We start from the raw sequence: 16,860 nt of genomic DNA on the forward strand, positions 1-16,860 counted from the left end.
AGCTAGTGATAGGACTACAGATTTCAGGGTGCCTTGGCAGTGCCTGTAGCTTGGCATGTATTTGCAAATGTGTGCAGACTAAATGCCTGTTTTTAACACATTCTGTTAGACAGGATAATTTGGATGACCATGGGCTGGTCGGTAAGTGAGCTTGGAGTTTTCCTTGGATTTTTCCTTGGCTTTTTCCTAACATATGTTGCCTTCCGATGCTACTTACTGCAATGCCCAGTTATAGGTGGGGGCAGTGGCTTCTTTTTTTGTAAAACTATGGGGCCGATTTATAACAGAGGACAGATATTGCTACTATCTGCTTGATACCAGGAATACCTGCAATTCACACACATCGAACTCTTCAGTATCTATGTCACCAGTGAGATGTGCACTACAGCACACACAACACATTTTCTAACATCCATAACACAAATTAGATTTGTCCCCAGCAAACACACCTCACTGCCTAGCATCCTTGCTACTAGTGACATCTGTCCCAAAGCACACATAACTTATTTTCCAGCACCCATGTCCATACCTCCCAACTTTCTGAGATTGAAATGAGGGACACCTATTACAAAACGTAAGTAGGCATAGGACACACCCCCTGTCACGCCCCCTTAAAGGATAGTTGTACAAAAAAAATGATTGGTTAAACCCACAAGGGCTTTATTACCACTACTATTCATTTATATTGGCTTTTGGAATTTACAAATGCAGTATTTTAGAAATTGTATGAAATGTTTGGCACTGGGAAACACTTTTTGAAAGATAAATACTGCATTTTATATACAAATATATAGATCAGACCAAAATGAGGGACATATAAGGGGGAAAGAGGGACAGAGGGACTTTGTTCCAAATCAGGGACAGTCCCTCAAAATCAGGGACAGTTGGGAGCTATGCATGTCACCACTAACATATGCACTCTGGAACACACAGCTCAATCCCCAGTATCCATGTTATTATTGATATCCACACTCCAGCAAACATATCCCACTCCCCAGTGTCCATTTTATTAGTGAGATCACCCCTGAGCACACATAGCTTAACTTCCCAGTGTCCATGTTACCACTGTCACCCCTAAGATCTGCATTCCCAAACATGATGACACTTCCCATCTTCAAACGCAACTGTATACAGAAGTGTGACATCTAATCTCTGTGCTGGGGGGAACGAAAAAAACAAAAAACTGAGGAGCTTGTCTCTGTACTAACTATGTGATGTTAGTACAGCGATCTTCCTGCTGAGCTTCTGTGTTCTGATAGGGGGACTGCCCCCCTCCCAGAACACACCGGTCAGCGGCTGCAAGCGCTGAACGGATGCTGATTGGCAGATTTTTTTTTTTTTGGCATGCCCTTTCTACAGAAGTTGAACGTTCGGCCGGCTTCTAAAGGACAGGCTGCAATACTCACGGGCCAAATGTTGGCCAGTTTCTGGCTGATATTCGGTCTGTGTGTACCCTGCTTAATTTTCAAAACCGAACTATACTTTATAGAAGGCTATGTCAATAGTTTCTGGATAAAAGGACCCCAAAATACTTAATTTTTTGCATACATTTTTGTTACCTGACACTAACCTTATTTTTTTCTTTAAAGCAAAGAAAGATAACTGCAGTATTAAAGCAATACTTAACGAGGACTTTGGAGAATTTTGAAAAACTTGGTCAGGTAAGTTATAAAAAAAATAAGTAGGTGCACAGGTAGATCATGCACCATTGATATGTAGGAAATGGATATATTTTTATAGTTAAGTGTAAAAAACAGCAATCTAAACTGGAAGCAATCTTGCCCTGCCACAAACTTTGTCTTTGGACAGCTTTTTTCAACCAGGGTGCCTTCACGTGTCTTCAGGGGTGCCTTGGCAAAATGCCTAGAAATTGCCCAAAAATGGGGTGCTGTGAGATTGTGCGGAATTTCAAAAGGTGCCTTGACTGAAAGAAGGTTGAGAAACACTGCCTTAGCAAATATGGATACATACTTAAGAATACAACTACACTTGCAATATAAATTACACATTAAAATTGGCAGCTAGCCAATGAAAGCAAACAGAGATGTATACAGGTTATTTTAGCAATATATGCATTTCACAAAGGCAACTTCAAAGGAGCAATAAGCATAGGTTAATAACTATACTCTGCATTTATATATTGCTGTCATATTCAAACTTTGTTAACATACCAGGCTGCGATAGTATTACTGTAGCTGTGCTGTTACATGCCATAAATCCAACTCTTGTGACATGGCAATTTTGTGATTGTTTTATATTACTACTTTGCTTCTGGTAAAATTGCACCATTCCAACTGAAATATGTACTTATTAAGATTCATCAGAAGCTAGCCAACCAGCCATTATGAATTTTGGTTGGAAACAGGTAATCAGAACACCGAGATAATTTCCACACAAAAGACAAAACTCCATGCAGGGAGTGTTCCTGGAGAGAGCTGAAGCAAAGACCTTGGTGATACAAAATAGCTGTGATTTTCACTGGCATATTTTTTTTTTTTTATGCAGCACACGCCAATCCACAGATTGATCACAACTCTGTATTAGAAACAGGTACATTGCATAGTTGCCAACATTGCAAAAAAAATATGTGGGACACTTTTTTGGCTGTAGGCGGAGCCGTACAATAATTAGGGGGCGTGGCATTTGTTTGTAGGCGTGGCTTAGAAAAAATACAGGTGCGGCGCACGAAGCATGGGCATGGCTTACGTGAAACAGTGGGCGTGGCTTAAATGGGCGTGGCTCAATAGGGTGTGGTTAGAGTCTGAGATGAATGAGGGATGGAGAGGGAAAGGGGGAGAGGGGAATGACGGGACAGCAGCCCCAGATCCTACACAATAGAAATATGTGTATTCTAGAAAGTTTAACAATCAGAAGATAAAGACACTCCAAACACCTGGTGTTATCACTTCAATCATCCCGGCACCATGGTTGTTATGGTGTCAGGATGATTGAAGTGCATTATTTCTATTATTACATTGTAATATAAAATGAAATCATTCAACTCATCATAATGCTGAATCAGTGGGATCCCTGAGCATGTCATCTGCCACGTCGCCTGCCACCAGCCGTCCGTCCTTGCGTCAGATGTCCCAGCAGAGTCCATCCTTGCATCAGGTGTCCCCAGCGCAGCCCCCCTTACATCAGATGTCCCCAGTGGAGCCCCCCTTACATCAGATGTCCCCAGTGGAGCCCCCCTCAGATCAGATGTCCCCAGCGGAGCCCCCCTTACACCAGAAGTTCCCAGCGGAGCCCCCCCTTACACCAGAAGTTCCCAGCGGAGCCCCCCTCACACCAGGTGTCCCCAGCGGAGCCCCCCTCACACCAGGTGTCCCCAGCGGAGCCCCCCCTCACACCAGGAATCCCCAGCGGAGCCCCCCCTTCACACCAGGAGTCCCCAGCGGAGCCCCCCTTCACACCAGGAGTCCCCAGCGGAGCCCCCCCTCACACCAGGAGTCCCCAGCGGAGCCCCCCTCACACCAGGAGTCCCCAGCGGAGCCCCCCTCACACCAGGAGTCCCCAGCGGAGCCCCCCCTCACACCAGGAGTCCCCAGCGGAGCCCCCCCTCACACCAGGAGTCTCCAGCGGAGCCCCCCTCACACCAGGAGTCCCCAGCGGAGCCCCCCCTCACACCAGGTGTCCCCAGCGGAGCCCCCCCTCACACCAGGTGTCCCCAGTGGAGCCCCCCTCACATCAGGTGTCCCCAGTGGAGCCCCCCTTCACATCAGATTCCCCCAGCGGTGCGCCCCCCCCTACCTTAGGTGTCCTTGTGGTGTAGTAGACAGTGTATACTGTCTACAAAAAATAGAAATTTCCTGCGAGCCACAAATGGATCAATGCCTCTAAGGGGTGACAATCATTAATTAATTAGCAGCAAACACTCAACCACGTTTCATACCGTGTAATATAAAGCATAAAAATAATTGTGCCTGCGCTGAAAAATAAACTAAAATAACGTGCAAAATCGGTAAATTAATCCACTATAAATAAGTTGTAAAACCATATATGTGTAATATAATAATTGTATATAAAAGTGCAATATATAGCCTCAAAGTGCATATAACATTGTGCAAAAAGCAATATAACCCATTGAAAGTGCACCATACATAAGTGAAAAACAACAACAAGTGCACAGGTATCCTGTGTATTGCAAGTGTCCAGCTCAATCCACGGGTTAAAACCTAAAAAAATGTGTACAAACAGTGTCCATAAAATAGAAGTTCCTCAGAAATCTTCTGAAAGGTGCTCAAATCACAGCAAACAATACGTGCTCTCCCGTGACACCCCACATGTGCTTGCGCTCACCTCTGCTTGTGTGACCCAGTAACTAAACTGTGTCAAACACGCAATGGGGCCACTCCTGGGCTCCCTCAGGATGGAATGATATGAATACAATCCTCACAGGTGCAGTCAGAATCCACATGTATAGGAGAGAAGTAAGAACTCCATAGTGTAATAACGCAGGGATATTTTATTTATTTAAAAGAAAATCCTCCAGGAGGGTACTCACATTGAGTGGGTGCTCCAGTGCACCAAACTTTAACAAGCGTAAAAAACTGCAATTCAAATGGCGTGCAGTGTGGTGTGTAATGTCTCCTCCACTGCTGACAGCTCTGTCCTACCCCTCCCCGACGCGTATTCGGCACAGGGATCACGTGCCTTCCTCTGGGGGATATCATTGGACGGACATTCAGTGTGGTTTTATATATGCTGACGGCGGCCATTTTGCCAAGGACCGCCGACAACCTTACTGCAGAACGAATAGCTAAGGACGGCCAGCGGCCATTTTGCGTGTGATCATCAGTCTATGGTGTAATAGACTTGGCTTGTGTATGCTAATTACACAACGCCCACCATCCAATAGAGATGTGTCAGCGGCCATCTTGCCTAAGACAGCAGACAACTCTAGTAATGGGCTACAGCAAAGAACACTCAGTACATTATGCTAGCAAACGACAGCGCTATTATTACGATTATAAACTACTCTCCTTGTTAGATAACCCAAATGTAAATGGCATAATATGCCCTAAGGATGCATAACCATGATAATACTAATATATTGATGAGAACAAGGAAAGAGCTGTGCATTCAGGAGCCACCACACCGCACCTCATATGATAACAATGATAATCAAAAGCCACATCATCATAAGAATCTAAGTTAGCCATACAGAACATAAATTAATATCAAAGCATAATACTCATGACATATATTAAACTACACTGACTAATAAAATGTGTGAATACTCCTCCATAAAAAATACAAGCCCATAATATCTAAAAGGAGATCCGGGTCTCAGACCCATGTTTTAAAATAAAATAATAAAATACAATAAAATCAATACGCATCTCTAAACCATCCATCTATATCAGAACTGTGAGATTACACTATATTATATGATGCTAAAAATAAATATAGTGATAAAATGGAATATTAGAATGAAAACTACTGTCATAATAAAATACTACTACAGGTGACCTCTATACCAGCAGTCTCTGGAATACATATGTGAACCAATATAGAAGATAAATTCAACCCCCAAAACCATATATGACTATCTAGGTAGGTACAATAATAAAAAAATATATAAAATATGAAAATGTAAAATGTTAAGAAAATCCCTTTAATCAATATTAAAAAATTAGTAAAAATTAAAAATTACTGAGGAAACATGTTAGATCAAAATCCTTATTGAGCCCCCCAGGAGATAGAGAACCCAATTGGTGTATCCACCACGATTCCCGTTTGCTGATTTCCCTTGTGAAATTGGAACCTCTCCAATGGCGTTTAGGGGCCTCGATCCCCCAGAATTTCATCTCCACCGTGCTTTTATTATGTACTTTCTCAAAATGGATATATAAGTGGTGTTTATCTGACCCTTTATGGATATTTCTTACGTGCTCCTCTAATCTATCTTTCAGGGCTCTAGTAGTGCGCCCCACGTAAATCAAATTTCACAATCTTTCCTTGTTCTCATCAATATATTAGTATTATCATGGTTATGCATCCTTAGGGCATATTATGCCATTTACATTTGGGTTATCTAACAAGGAGAGTAGTTTATAATCGTAATAATAGCGCTGTCGTTTGCTAGCATAATGTACTGAGTGTTCTTTGCTGTAGCCCATTACTAGAGTTGTCTGCTGTCTTAGGCAAGATGGCCGCTGACACATCTCTATTGGATGGTGGGCGTTGTGTAATTAGCATACACAAGCCAAGTCTATTACACCATAGACTGATGATCACACGCAAAATGGCCGCTGGCCGTCCTTAGCTATTCGTTCTGCAGTAAGGTTGTCGGCGGTCCTCGGCAAAATGGCCGCCGTCAGCATATATAAAACCACACTGAATGTCCGTCCAATGATATCCCCCAGAGGAAGGCACGTGATCCCTGTGCCGAATACGCGTCGGGGAGGGGTAGGACGGAGCTGTCAGCAGTGGAGGAGACATTACACACCACACCGCACGCCATTTGAATTGCAGTTTTTTACGCTTGTTAAAGTTTGGTGCACTGGAGCACCCACTCAATGTGAGTACCCTCCTGGAGGATTTTCTTTTAAATAAATAAAATATCCCTGCGTTATTACACTATGGAGTTCTTACTTCTCTCCTATACATGTGGATTCTGACTGCACCTGTGAGGATTGTATTCATATCATTCCATCCTGAGGGAGCCCAGGAGTGGCCCCATTGCGTGTTTGACACAGTTTAGTTACTGGGTCACACAAGCAGAGGTGAGCGCAAGCACATGTGGGGTGTCACGGGAGAGCACGTATTGTTTGCTGTGATTTGAGCACCTTTCAGAAGATTTCTGAGGAACTTCTATTTTATGGACACTGTTTGTACACATTTTTTTAGGTTTTAACCCGTGGATTGAGCTGGACACTTGCAATACACAGGATACCTGTGCACTTGTTGTTGTTTTTCACTTATGTATGGTGCACTTTCAATGGGTTATATTGCTTTTTGCACAATGTTATATGCACTTTGAGGCTATATATTGCACTTTTATATACAATTATTATATTACACATATATGGTTTTACAACTTATTTATAGTGGATTAATTTACCGATTTTGCACGTTATTTTAGTTTATTTTTCAGCGCAGGCACAATTATTTTTATGCTTTATATTACACGGTATGAAACGTGGTTGAGTGTTTGCTGCTAATTAATTAATGATTGTCACCCCTTAGAGGCATTGATCCATTTGTGGCTCGCAGGAAATTTCTATTTTTTGTTGGCATCATTTTTCATACACTTGCTAGCAGCCTATGGATCCTTTTGCCTTCTTTGAAAACAGGGAGATAGACCTGGAAGGTCTATTCTCAGTTAATAGTAATAAGGAGGATGACATAACACACCTTTTCAGGAAACTGGGGCATTGTATGGACAAAAAAAGTAACTTATGATGGGATCGTTCCACCATGGATAAGTATTTAAAGGATGGCATGGTCCCCAGAAAATTGAGATGGGATGTTCCCATAAATGACGGGTTACTAGGCGATGGTGATATAGAGGAATGGTATTCCTTCTTTTCTAAGAAGGGAAGAGAGGTCATGGAATTTCTCCTTAAGAGGAAACAACGCAAATTATCACTAATAGAGGGCCAGATCCAAGAAATTAGGGATAAACTAGTTCCTTTCAGTAATACACCAGAGTATGAAAGGCTCATGGGGGACCTACACAAGAGTATGCAGAAAAAAGATCTAGAGAATAAAAACACCAAGAGGAAGAAATATCTCAGGGATTTTGAGGACTATCAAAACAAGCAGGTCTTTCGATGGCAAGCTACAATATTAGCTAACGCCAGCGCCAGCGCACAGCCGCAGGCAGCAAACAGTGGTTCGGGTGATACGAGAATATCACAGCCACAAGGACAGCAACTTCAGCAACAACAAAACGCAAAACAACCAGGGAGAGGATTACCCGCATACCAGCAAGAGGACAGACAACCACAAACCCCTCGCCATCAACCAGTAAGAAGACCATACTATGATCAACAAGACAGAACAGGCTATGGAGGCAATTACACCCAGTACCCCAACCATGGTCCACCGAGTAACCAGGGAAATTGGCGGAATGGAAGACCACCCTACCAGGGGGAAGGAAATAGAGCCCAGCGTAATTATTACGATAGGGGATACCAATCCAATCCCCCCCCTCAGCGACGGGGTGGGCAATATAATTCCTATGGCTACAATAAACAGCATGGATACCAGCAGGGTACCCCGTACAATTCCCAAGGTAATTATGGGTATCAACAGGGAACGCCGTATAGAGGAAATTACCAACCCCGTAGGGGTCCCCCACCGAACCATCATCAACAGAATGGACACCCCTCGGAGTCTTATGGGGACACACAGAGGGGTGCTGTATATTATTCACCAAAACCCCAAAGAGTGAGGTACGAAAATCCCCCGCAAGACCAATACAGGATACCAATATATAATAGTTACCAATCTTTGGAAGATAATGAAGACTTTTTCTCTGATGAGTCTTTTTTAGGGGGGACCAGGGGAGGACCCCCCCACGAGAGAAGAAACCAAGGAAGAGAGGGGGAAGAGCAGGAAAGAGAATACAGCAGAAAAAGAAGGCGAGAAGATTAGGGGAGGGGATTTTCAACCTCAGTGGAGCTCCACTTTCAAGGGAAGAACTGCTGGTACTCGATAAAGGTATTAAGTTCGCCCCCAAGAAAGGACTCAATAAATTTGAAACATATATTGGAATACAGAAGTTTGTCAGGAAGCTGAATATAAAAAAGTATTATGCCCTTAATCCTGTTGAAAGAGTTATTGGAAACACTAGATACACTAACCTGAGGAATAACTCGACATTTAACCCCCACATAGCCAATAACAAATATGTCGATCTATTCAAGAAATTAGTGACTACTGAATTAGAACAATTACCCGTTAAGAAGTTTTTCGAGCATAGGGATTTTACAAAAGGGTTGAATCAACTAAACTAAAGAACAGATATAGTGGTGAGGCCAGCGGATAAAGGAGGGGGGATAGTTGTACTATCCCTGCAACAATATAAGGCGGAAATGGAAAGGATACTGAGCGATACTGATACCTACCGACTATTAGAGAGAAATCCATCCAAATCTTTTAAAAAAACATTAGAAACTATCATCCACAATGGCGAGGAAGCAGGACTCCTGAGCAAGCAGGAAGCGAAATATCTTGTCCCCACGGCCAGCAAGACTCCAGTAATATACTTCTTACCGAAGATACATAAAGATAGCAAAAACCCTCCGGGAAGGCCAATAGTAAGTGGCATTGAATCTTTGACGTCCCGTTTGGGGGAATATATAGATATCCACTTGCAACCACTGGTCAAAAAAACAAAAGCCTACCTCAAGGACACTAAAAACACATTGCAGTTATTAAGTGAATGCAGTGTACAGGATAATATTATCATGGCCACTGGAGATGTGGCCTCACTTTACACCAACATAGATCATGAGGGGGCCCTGAAAGCAGTGGAATGGGCTCTTTTGAAGGAGGAACCCATCGACAGAGAATTTATCATATTTATCCTTAAGTGTCTGGATTTTTGTTTACGACACAATTTTTTCTGGTATGGGAACAAGTTTTATTTGCAGATAAAAGGTGTCGCCATGGGCGCCAAATTTGCCCCCAGTGTGGCGAACTTATATATGGCCAAATGGGAAGAGGGGGGGGTTTTAAATGGAAAGTGTGATGATATTTTACTATATAGGAGATTTATTGATGATCTGTTGATTATTTGGAAAGGGAATATGGAGGGACTAAAAGACTTACTGGAATCCATGAACCATAATGATCTCAATATTTCCCTAACCTGGGATGTTAATAGAGAAAGCATCCATTTTTTAGATCTAGAAATTTTTAATACTAATGAGGGTATCATTACTAGATCTTATTTTAAAACAACAGATCGTAACTCTTATATACCCATCACCAGCTGTCATTACAAACCCTGGTTGGAGAATATACCCAGAGGCCAGTATACAAGGATGAGAAGAAATTGCACGAAAATGGAGGACTATGAGCTACAATCTGACAAACTAAGCAGTATGTTTCTTGATAAAGGATATCATAAGGATTTTTTACAGAAAGAAAAAACGGAGGTTGCATGTCTCGATAGAAATAGCCTACTAAGGGATAAGATTGAAACCACGGGAAGTGCCAATAGTGATAATATCAGTATCGTTCTTGATTACTCCTTACAAAACAATGAAGTGCGAAGGATTATACGCAAATATTGGAATGTCCTGAAGCAAGACAGTCACCTCAAAAGTGTGCTCCCAGAGAAACCTAAAATTGTTTTTAAAAAAGCGCCCAATTTAAGAGATAAATTGGTACACAATGTAGTGGAACCACCGCCCCCAAATCCTAAAATGTTTTGGGATCTTAAGGGCTTCTATGCATGTGGGAGATGCTATAGTTGTGTGAGAGTTTCGGGGAATGACAGGAGGTTAAAGGAATTTATGAATCCCAGTACCCATCAGTCTTATACCATCAGGGACTTTATCTCGTGTGACACTATTGGGGTCGTATACGCCTTGAAGTGCCCATGTAATTTGATTTACGTGGGGCGCACTACTAGAGCCCTGAAAGATAGATTAGAGGAGCACGTAAGAAATATCCATAAAGGGTCAGATAAACACCACTTATATATCCATTTTGAGAAAGTACATAATGAAAGCACGGTGGGGATGAAATTCTGGGGGATCGAGGCCCCTAAACGCCATTGGAGAGGTTCCAATTTCACAAGGGAAATCAGCAAACGGGAATCGTGGTGGATACACCAATTGGGTTCTCTATCTCCTGGGGGGCTCAATAAGGATTTTGATCTAACATGTTTCCTCAGTAATTTTTAATTTTTACTAATTTTTTAATATTGATTAAAGGGATTTTCTTAACATTTTACATTTTCATATTTTATATATTTTTTTATTATTGTACCTACCTAGATAGTCATATATGGTTTTGGGGGTTGAATTTATCTTCTATATTGGTTCACATATGTATTCCAGAGACTGCTGGTATAGAGGTCACCTGTAGTAGTATTTTATTATGACAGTAGTTTTCATTCTAATATTCCATTTTATCACTATATTTATTTTTAGCATCATATAATATAGTGTAATCTCACAGTTCTGATATAGATGGATGGTTTAGAGATGCGTATTGATTTTATTGTATTTTATTATTTTATTTTAAAACATGGGTCTGAGACCCGGATCTCCTTTTAGATATTATGGGCTTGTATTTTTTATGGAGGAGTATTCACACATTTTATTAGTCAGTGTAGTTTAATATATGTCATGAGTATTATGCTTTGATATTAATTTATGTTCTGTATGGCTAACTTAGATTCTTATGATGATGTGGCTTTTGATTATCATTGTTATCATATGAGGTGCGGTGTGGTGGCTCCTGAATGCACAGCTCTTTCCTTGTTCTCATCAATATATTAGTATTATCATGGTTATGCATCCTTAGGGCATATTATGCCATTTACATTTGGGTTATCAAGGAGAGTAGTTTATAATCGTAATAATAGCGCTGTCGTTTGCTAGCATAATGTACTGAGTGTTCTTTGCTGTAGCCCATTACTAGAGTTGTCTGCTGTCTTAGGCAAGATGGCCGCTGACACATCTCTATTGGATGGTGGGCGTTGTGTAATTAGCATACACAAGCCAAGTCTATTACACCATAGACTGATGATCACACGCAAAATGGCCGCTGGCCGTCCTTAGCTATTCGTTCTGCAGTAAGGTTGTCGGCGGTCCTCGGCAAAATGGCCGCCGTCAGCATATATAAAACCACACTGAATGTCCGTCCAATGATATCCCCCAGAGGAAGGCACGTGATCCCTGTGCCGAATACGCGTCGGGGAGGGGTAGGACGGAGCTGTCAGCAGTGGAGGAGACATTACACACCACACCGCACGCCATTTGAATTGCAGTTTTTTACGCTTGTTAAAGTTTGGTGCACTGGAGCACCCACTCAATGTGAGTACCCTCCTGGAGGATTTTCTTTTAAATAAATAAAATATCCCTGCGTTATTACACTATGGAGTTCTTACTTCTCTCCTATACATGTGGATTCTGACTGCACCTGTGAGGATTGTATTCATATCATTCCATCCTGAGGGAGCCCAGGAGTGGCCCCATTGCGTGTTTGACACAGTTTAGTTACTGGGTCACACAAGCAGAGGTGAGCGCAAGCACATGTGGGGTGTCACGGGAGAGCACGTATTGTTTGCTGTGATTTGAGCACCTTTCAGAAGATTTCTGAGGAACTTCTATTTTATGGACACTGTTTGTACACATTTTTTTAGGTTTTAACCCGTGGATTGAGCTGGACACTTGCAATACACAGGATACCTGTGCACTTGTTGTTGTTTTTCACTTATGTATGGTGCACTTTCAATGGGTTATATTGCTTTTTGCACAATGTTATATGCACTTTGAGGCTATATATTGCACTTTTATATACAATTATTATATTACACATATATGGTTTTACAACTTATTTATAGTGGATTAATTTACCGATTTTGCACGTTATCTTAGTTTATTTTTCAGCGCAGGCACAATTATTTTTATAGTGTATACTGTCTCCCTCCACCGGCCGCATAGCTAGAGCCCCGCCCCTTTCCATAACAGACTGGCAGCGGGGCGGGGGGTAGGCAGGGCGAGGCGGAGCGGGGTGAAGGGTGGGCGGCGACACAGGAGCTCCGTCTACCCCCCCAGCTGTCTTCCTGGTCTTCTTTAAAATGGCGGCCGGCGGAGACAATGTCTCCGCCGGCCGTGGACCTCTAGCGGCGGTGGCGAAAATCCCTGATGAACCGGATTTCTCGGGACATTTACCGGGAAACGACAAATTCAGGAATGGAGTCTAAATCCCGGGAATGTCCCGGGAAATCCGGGACAGTTGGCGACTATGACATTGGGGTGCCTAATGCAGTAATGCACAGATAGATTTGAATGCTGCTTAAGTACTGTTAATAGAAGCAGTGTGCACAGGGGGTGTCAGACTGCTGGAGACTCAAGCCACTGTATTGCGTGTGAAAGCAGCATCTGAGTATCCAGCATGCTTCCATCATGGGGTATTTTAACCCTTGCTACAGTTTATAGCATGTAAAGAAACAAAAAGACAGTGCACCACAATACACAGATTGTTCATAGCTATGCTTTGTAGCGCACTAAAACACAGGTTTCTTATGGTATGCTGAGGATGCTGGTTGCAGTAATGCACATATGGCCTTTGAATGTTGACTATGCACTGTTAATGGGAGCAGGTTGCCGAGGGGGGTGTCAGACCACTGGAGACCTAGGCCACTGTATTGGGTTCCATACTTAAAGTGGTTGAAAAGGCTGAAGGTTTTTACCTTTATGCATTCTATGCATGAAGGTAAAAAAACCTTCTGTGTGCTGCTCCCCCCACAGCCCCCCTAATACTCACCTGAGCCCCCTTTCGATCCAGCAATATGCACGAGAGCCTTGGCTGCCCTGGGACTCCTTCTCCTCATCAGCTGAGGCCATTGGCTCCCGCTGCTGTCAATCACAACCACTGAGCCAATAAGAAAAGAGCAGGGGCGGGGCCAAGCCATGGCTCTGTGTCATATAGACGCATAGAGCAGGGCTCAGGAGAGAGCACGCACCAGTGCCCCCATAGCAAGTTGCTTGCTATTGGGGACACTGGTCAAGGTGGAGGAGCCAAGAGCGTCAGCAGTAGGGATGAGCTTCGTGTTCGAGTCGAACCCATGTTCGACTCGAACATCGGCTGTTCGATCGTTCGCCGAATTGCGAACGTTATGGGCCGTTCGCGCTAAATTCGTGTGGCGCGTCACGGCCCATAATTCACTGCGGCATCGCAGTGCATTGCTGGCTGATGATTGGCCAAGCATGCACTATGACCCGCATGCTTGGCCAATCACAGCGCCGTCAGTAGAGAGAGCTGTAATTGGCCAAAGCCAGGGTGGCTTTGGCCAATTATGGCTCAGGGGATTTAGTACACACCCCACACTATATAAGGCCGCCTGCACGGCGGCCCTGTGTAGTGTGTGTTCCGGTGTGCTGAGAGATAGAGAGAGAGAGAGACAGTGTCATTTGATTTGAGTTAGATAGATTAGGCAGAACAGTCAGTCAGTTAGCTGCACTTACAGTGTATTGTGTATATATATGCATCCCAGGTGTTGCATATATATATATATACACTGTATTCAGTTTAGCTAGATCCGTTCCTGTTATCTTCTATCTAGACTATTTACATTTAATGCAGTGCGTCCTGCTCACAGTGTTCAGCTAGATCCGTTCCTGCTATTTACATTTAGTGCAGTGCGTCCTGCTCACAGTGTTCAGCTAGATCCGTTCCTGTTATCTTCTAGACTATTTACATTTAGTGCAGTGCGTCCTGCTCACAGTGTTCAGCTAGATCCGTTCCTGCAATTTACATTTAGTGCAGTGCGTCCTGCTCACAGTGTTCAGCTAGATCCGTTCCTGCTATTTACATTTAGTGCAGTGCGTCCTGCTCACAGTGTTCAGCTAGATCCGTTCCTGCTATTTACATTTAGTGCAGTGCGTCCAACTCACAGTGTTCAGCTAGATCCGTTCCTGTTATCTTCTAGACTATTTACATTTAGTGCAGTGCGTCCTGCTCACAGTGTTCAGCTAGATCCATTCCTGCAATTTACATTTAGTGCAGTGCGTCCTGCTCACAGTGTTCAGCTAGATCCGTTCCTGCTATTTACATTTAGTGCAGTGCGTCCTGCTCACAGTGTTCAGCTAGATCCGTTCCTGCTATTTACATTTAGTGCAGTGCGTCCTGCTCACAGTGTTCAGCTAGATCCGTTCCTGTTATCTTCTAGACTATTTACATTTAGTGCAGTGCGTCCTGCTCACAGTGTTCAGCTAGATCCGTTCCTGCAATTTACATTTAGTGCAGTGCGTCCTGCTCACAGTGTTCAGCTAGATCCGTTCCTGCTATTTACATTTAGTGCAGTGCGTCCTGCTCACAGTGTTCAGCTAGATCCGTTCCTGCTATTTACATTTAGTGCAGTGCGTCCTGCTCACAGTGTTCAGCTAGATCCGTTCCTGCTATTTACATTTAGTGCAGTGCGTCCTGCTCACAGTGTTCAGCTAGATCCGTTCCTGCTATTTACATTTAGTGCAGTGCGTCCTGCTCACAGTGTTCAGCTAGATCCGTTCCTGTTAAATTCCTACTGACCGGCAGGCTTGTCTGGTTACAGTATATAAAGCTACCTGAAGAAAATTACAGGTGTTCTATTTGATCCTATTAGTACCACGGTCAGGCAGCTAGACTATTTACATTTAGTACAGTGCGTCCTGCTCACAGTGTTCAGCTAGATCCGTTCCTGTTATCTTCCTACTGACAGGCAGGCTTGTCTGGTTACAGTATATAAAGCTACCTGAAGAAAATTACAGGTGTTCTATTTGATCCTATTAGTACCACGGTCAGGCAGCTAGACTATTTACATTTAGTACAGTGCGTCCTGCTCACAGTGTACAGCTAGATCCGTTCCTGTTATCTTCCTACTGACAGGCAGGCTTGTCTGGTTACAGTATATAAAGCTACCTGAAGAAAATTACAGGTGTTCTATTTGATCCTATTAGTACCACGGTCAGGCAGCTAGACTATTTACATTTAGTACAGTGCGTCCTGCTCACAGTGTTCAGCTAGATCCGTTCCTGTTATCTTCCTACTGACAGGCAGGCTTGTCTGGTTACAGTATATAAAGCTACTTGAAGAAAATTACAGGTGTTCTATCCCAGCTTAGTGCAGCTACAGGCCATTAGTATGTCTGGAAGGCCAAGAAGGAGAGGCAGACAGTCACAAGCCAATAAGAGAGGGCAAGCAGGCTCTGTGTCTAGTGCTGGTCGTGGAGACGGTGCATCCTCATCAGCACGTGGCCATGGGACACGCTTGGCCTTTTTTTCGGCAGCTGGCCATGTTGAGCCGCAACATGCGGAAGACTTGGTCGAGTGGATGACCAAGCCGTCCTCATCCTCCTCATCCTCTCTCACCCATGCCCAGGGTGCTTTGTCTGGCAAAGCAGCGGCCTCTTCCCTCAGCTCAATGTCATCAGTGACTCCTTCCCTAGCTCCACCATGTCCTCATGAGGATTCCCTCGAACTGTTTGACCACAGTGTTGGGTACATGCTCCAGGAGGATGCCCAGCGTTTGGAAGGCTCTGATGACGATACTGAGCTCGATGAAGGCAGTAACATGAGCGCGGACAGAGGGGGTGCCCAAGAAGGACAGCAATCTGGCAGTCATGCTCCCCCTGCTGCAGCATACTGCCAGGTTTGCTCCAGTGATGAGGAGGGAGGGGATGATGAGGTCACTGACTCAACGTGGGTGCCTGATAGGAGAGAGGAGGAGGAGGAGGAGGAGGAGGAGGAGGAGGAGGAGGAGGCGGCAGCACATCACCAACGAGGCAGGATGCCCTCCAGGGGCCAGCCTAAGGGCAGCACATTGACTGCATCACACCCCAAAGCTCCACATGTGCAGGGCGCTGCAGTCTCTGCGCGTTATTCAAAAAGTTCTTTGGTGTGGGCCTTTTTTGAGACGAGTGCATCAGATCGCACCGCTGCTATTTGCAACATATGTCTCAAGCGTATCTCGCGTGGCCAAAATATCTCCCGCTTGGGTACCACATGCTTGACCAGACATATGTTGACCTGCCATGCAGTTCGTTGGCAAGCGTATCTAAAAGACCCACACCAAAGAACAAAGAGGATCTCTCCTTGCTCCTCATCAGCTGAGATTTCCAACCCCACTAGACCTTCAGTCCTCTCTGAGACCTGCAGTGAGAGGAATGAAGGTGTAGAATTAGGTGTG

The 16,860-nt window shown here is 43.9% G+C and overlaps 1 protein-coding gene across 2 annotated transcripts in view; it reads left to right on the plus strand.

The window, feature by feature from the left end:
- The window catches only part of LOC141103390 (uncharacterized), a 200,358-nt gene that overhangs the window by 54,128 nt on the left and 129,370 nt on the right, over positions 1–16,860 (plus strand). For both annotated transcript variants that reach the window (XM_073592919.1, XM_073592918.1), the window contains one exon: positions 1,590–1,661. In XM_073592919.1, the coding sequence (XP_073449020.1) occupies positions 1,590–1,661 (72 nt within the window). The remainder of the gene's footprint in view (positions 1–1,589; positions 1,662–16,860) is intronic.

This window comes from Aquarana catesbeiana, linkage group LG07 (assembly GCF_042186555.1).
Source record: "Aquarana catesbeiana isolate 2022-GZ linkage group LG07, ASM4218655v1, whole genome shotgun sequence".
In the NCBI taxonomy this organism is placed as follows: Eukaryota; Metazoa; Chordata; class Amphibia; order Anura; family Ranidae; genus Aquarana; species Aquarana catesbeiana.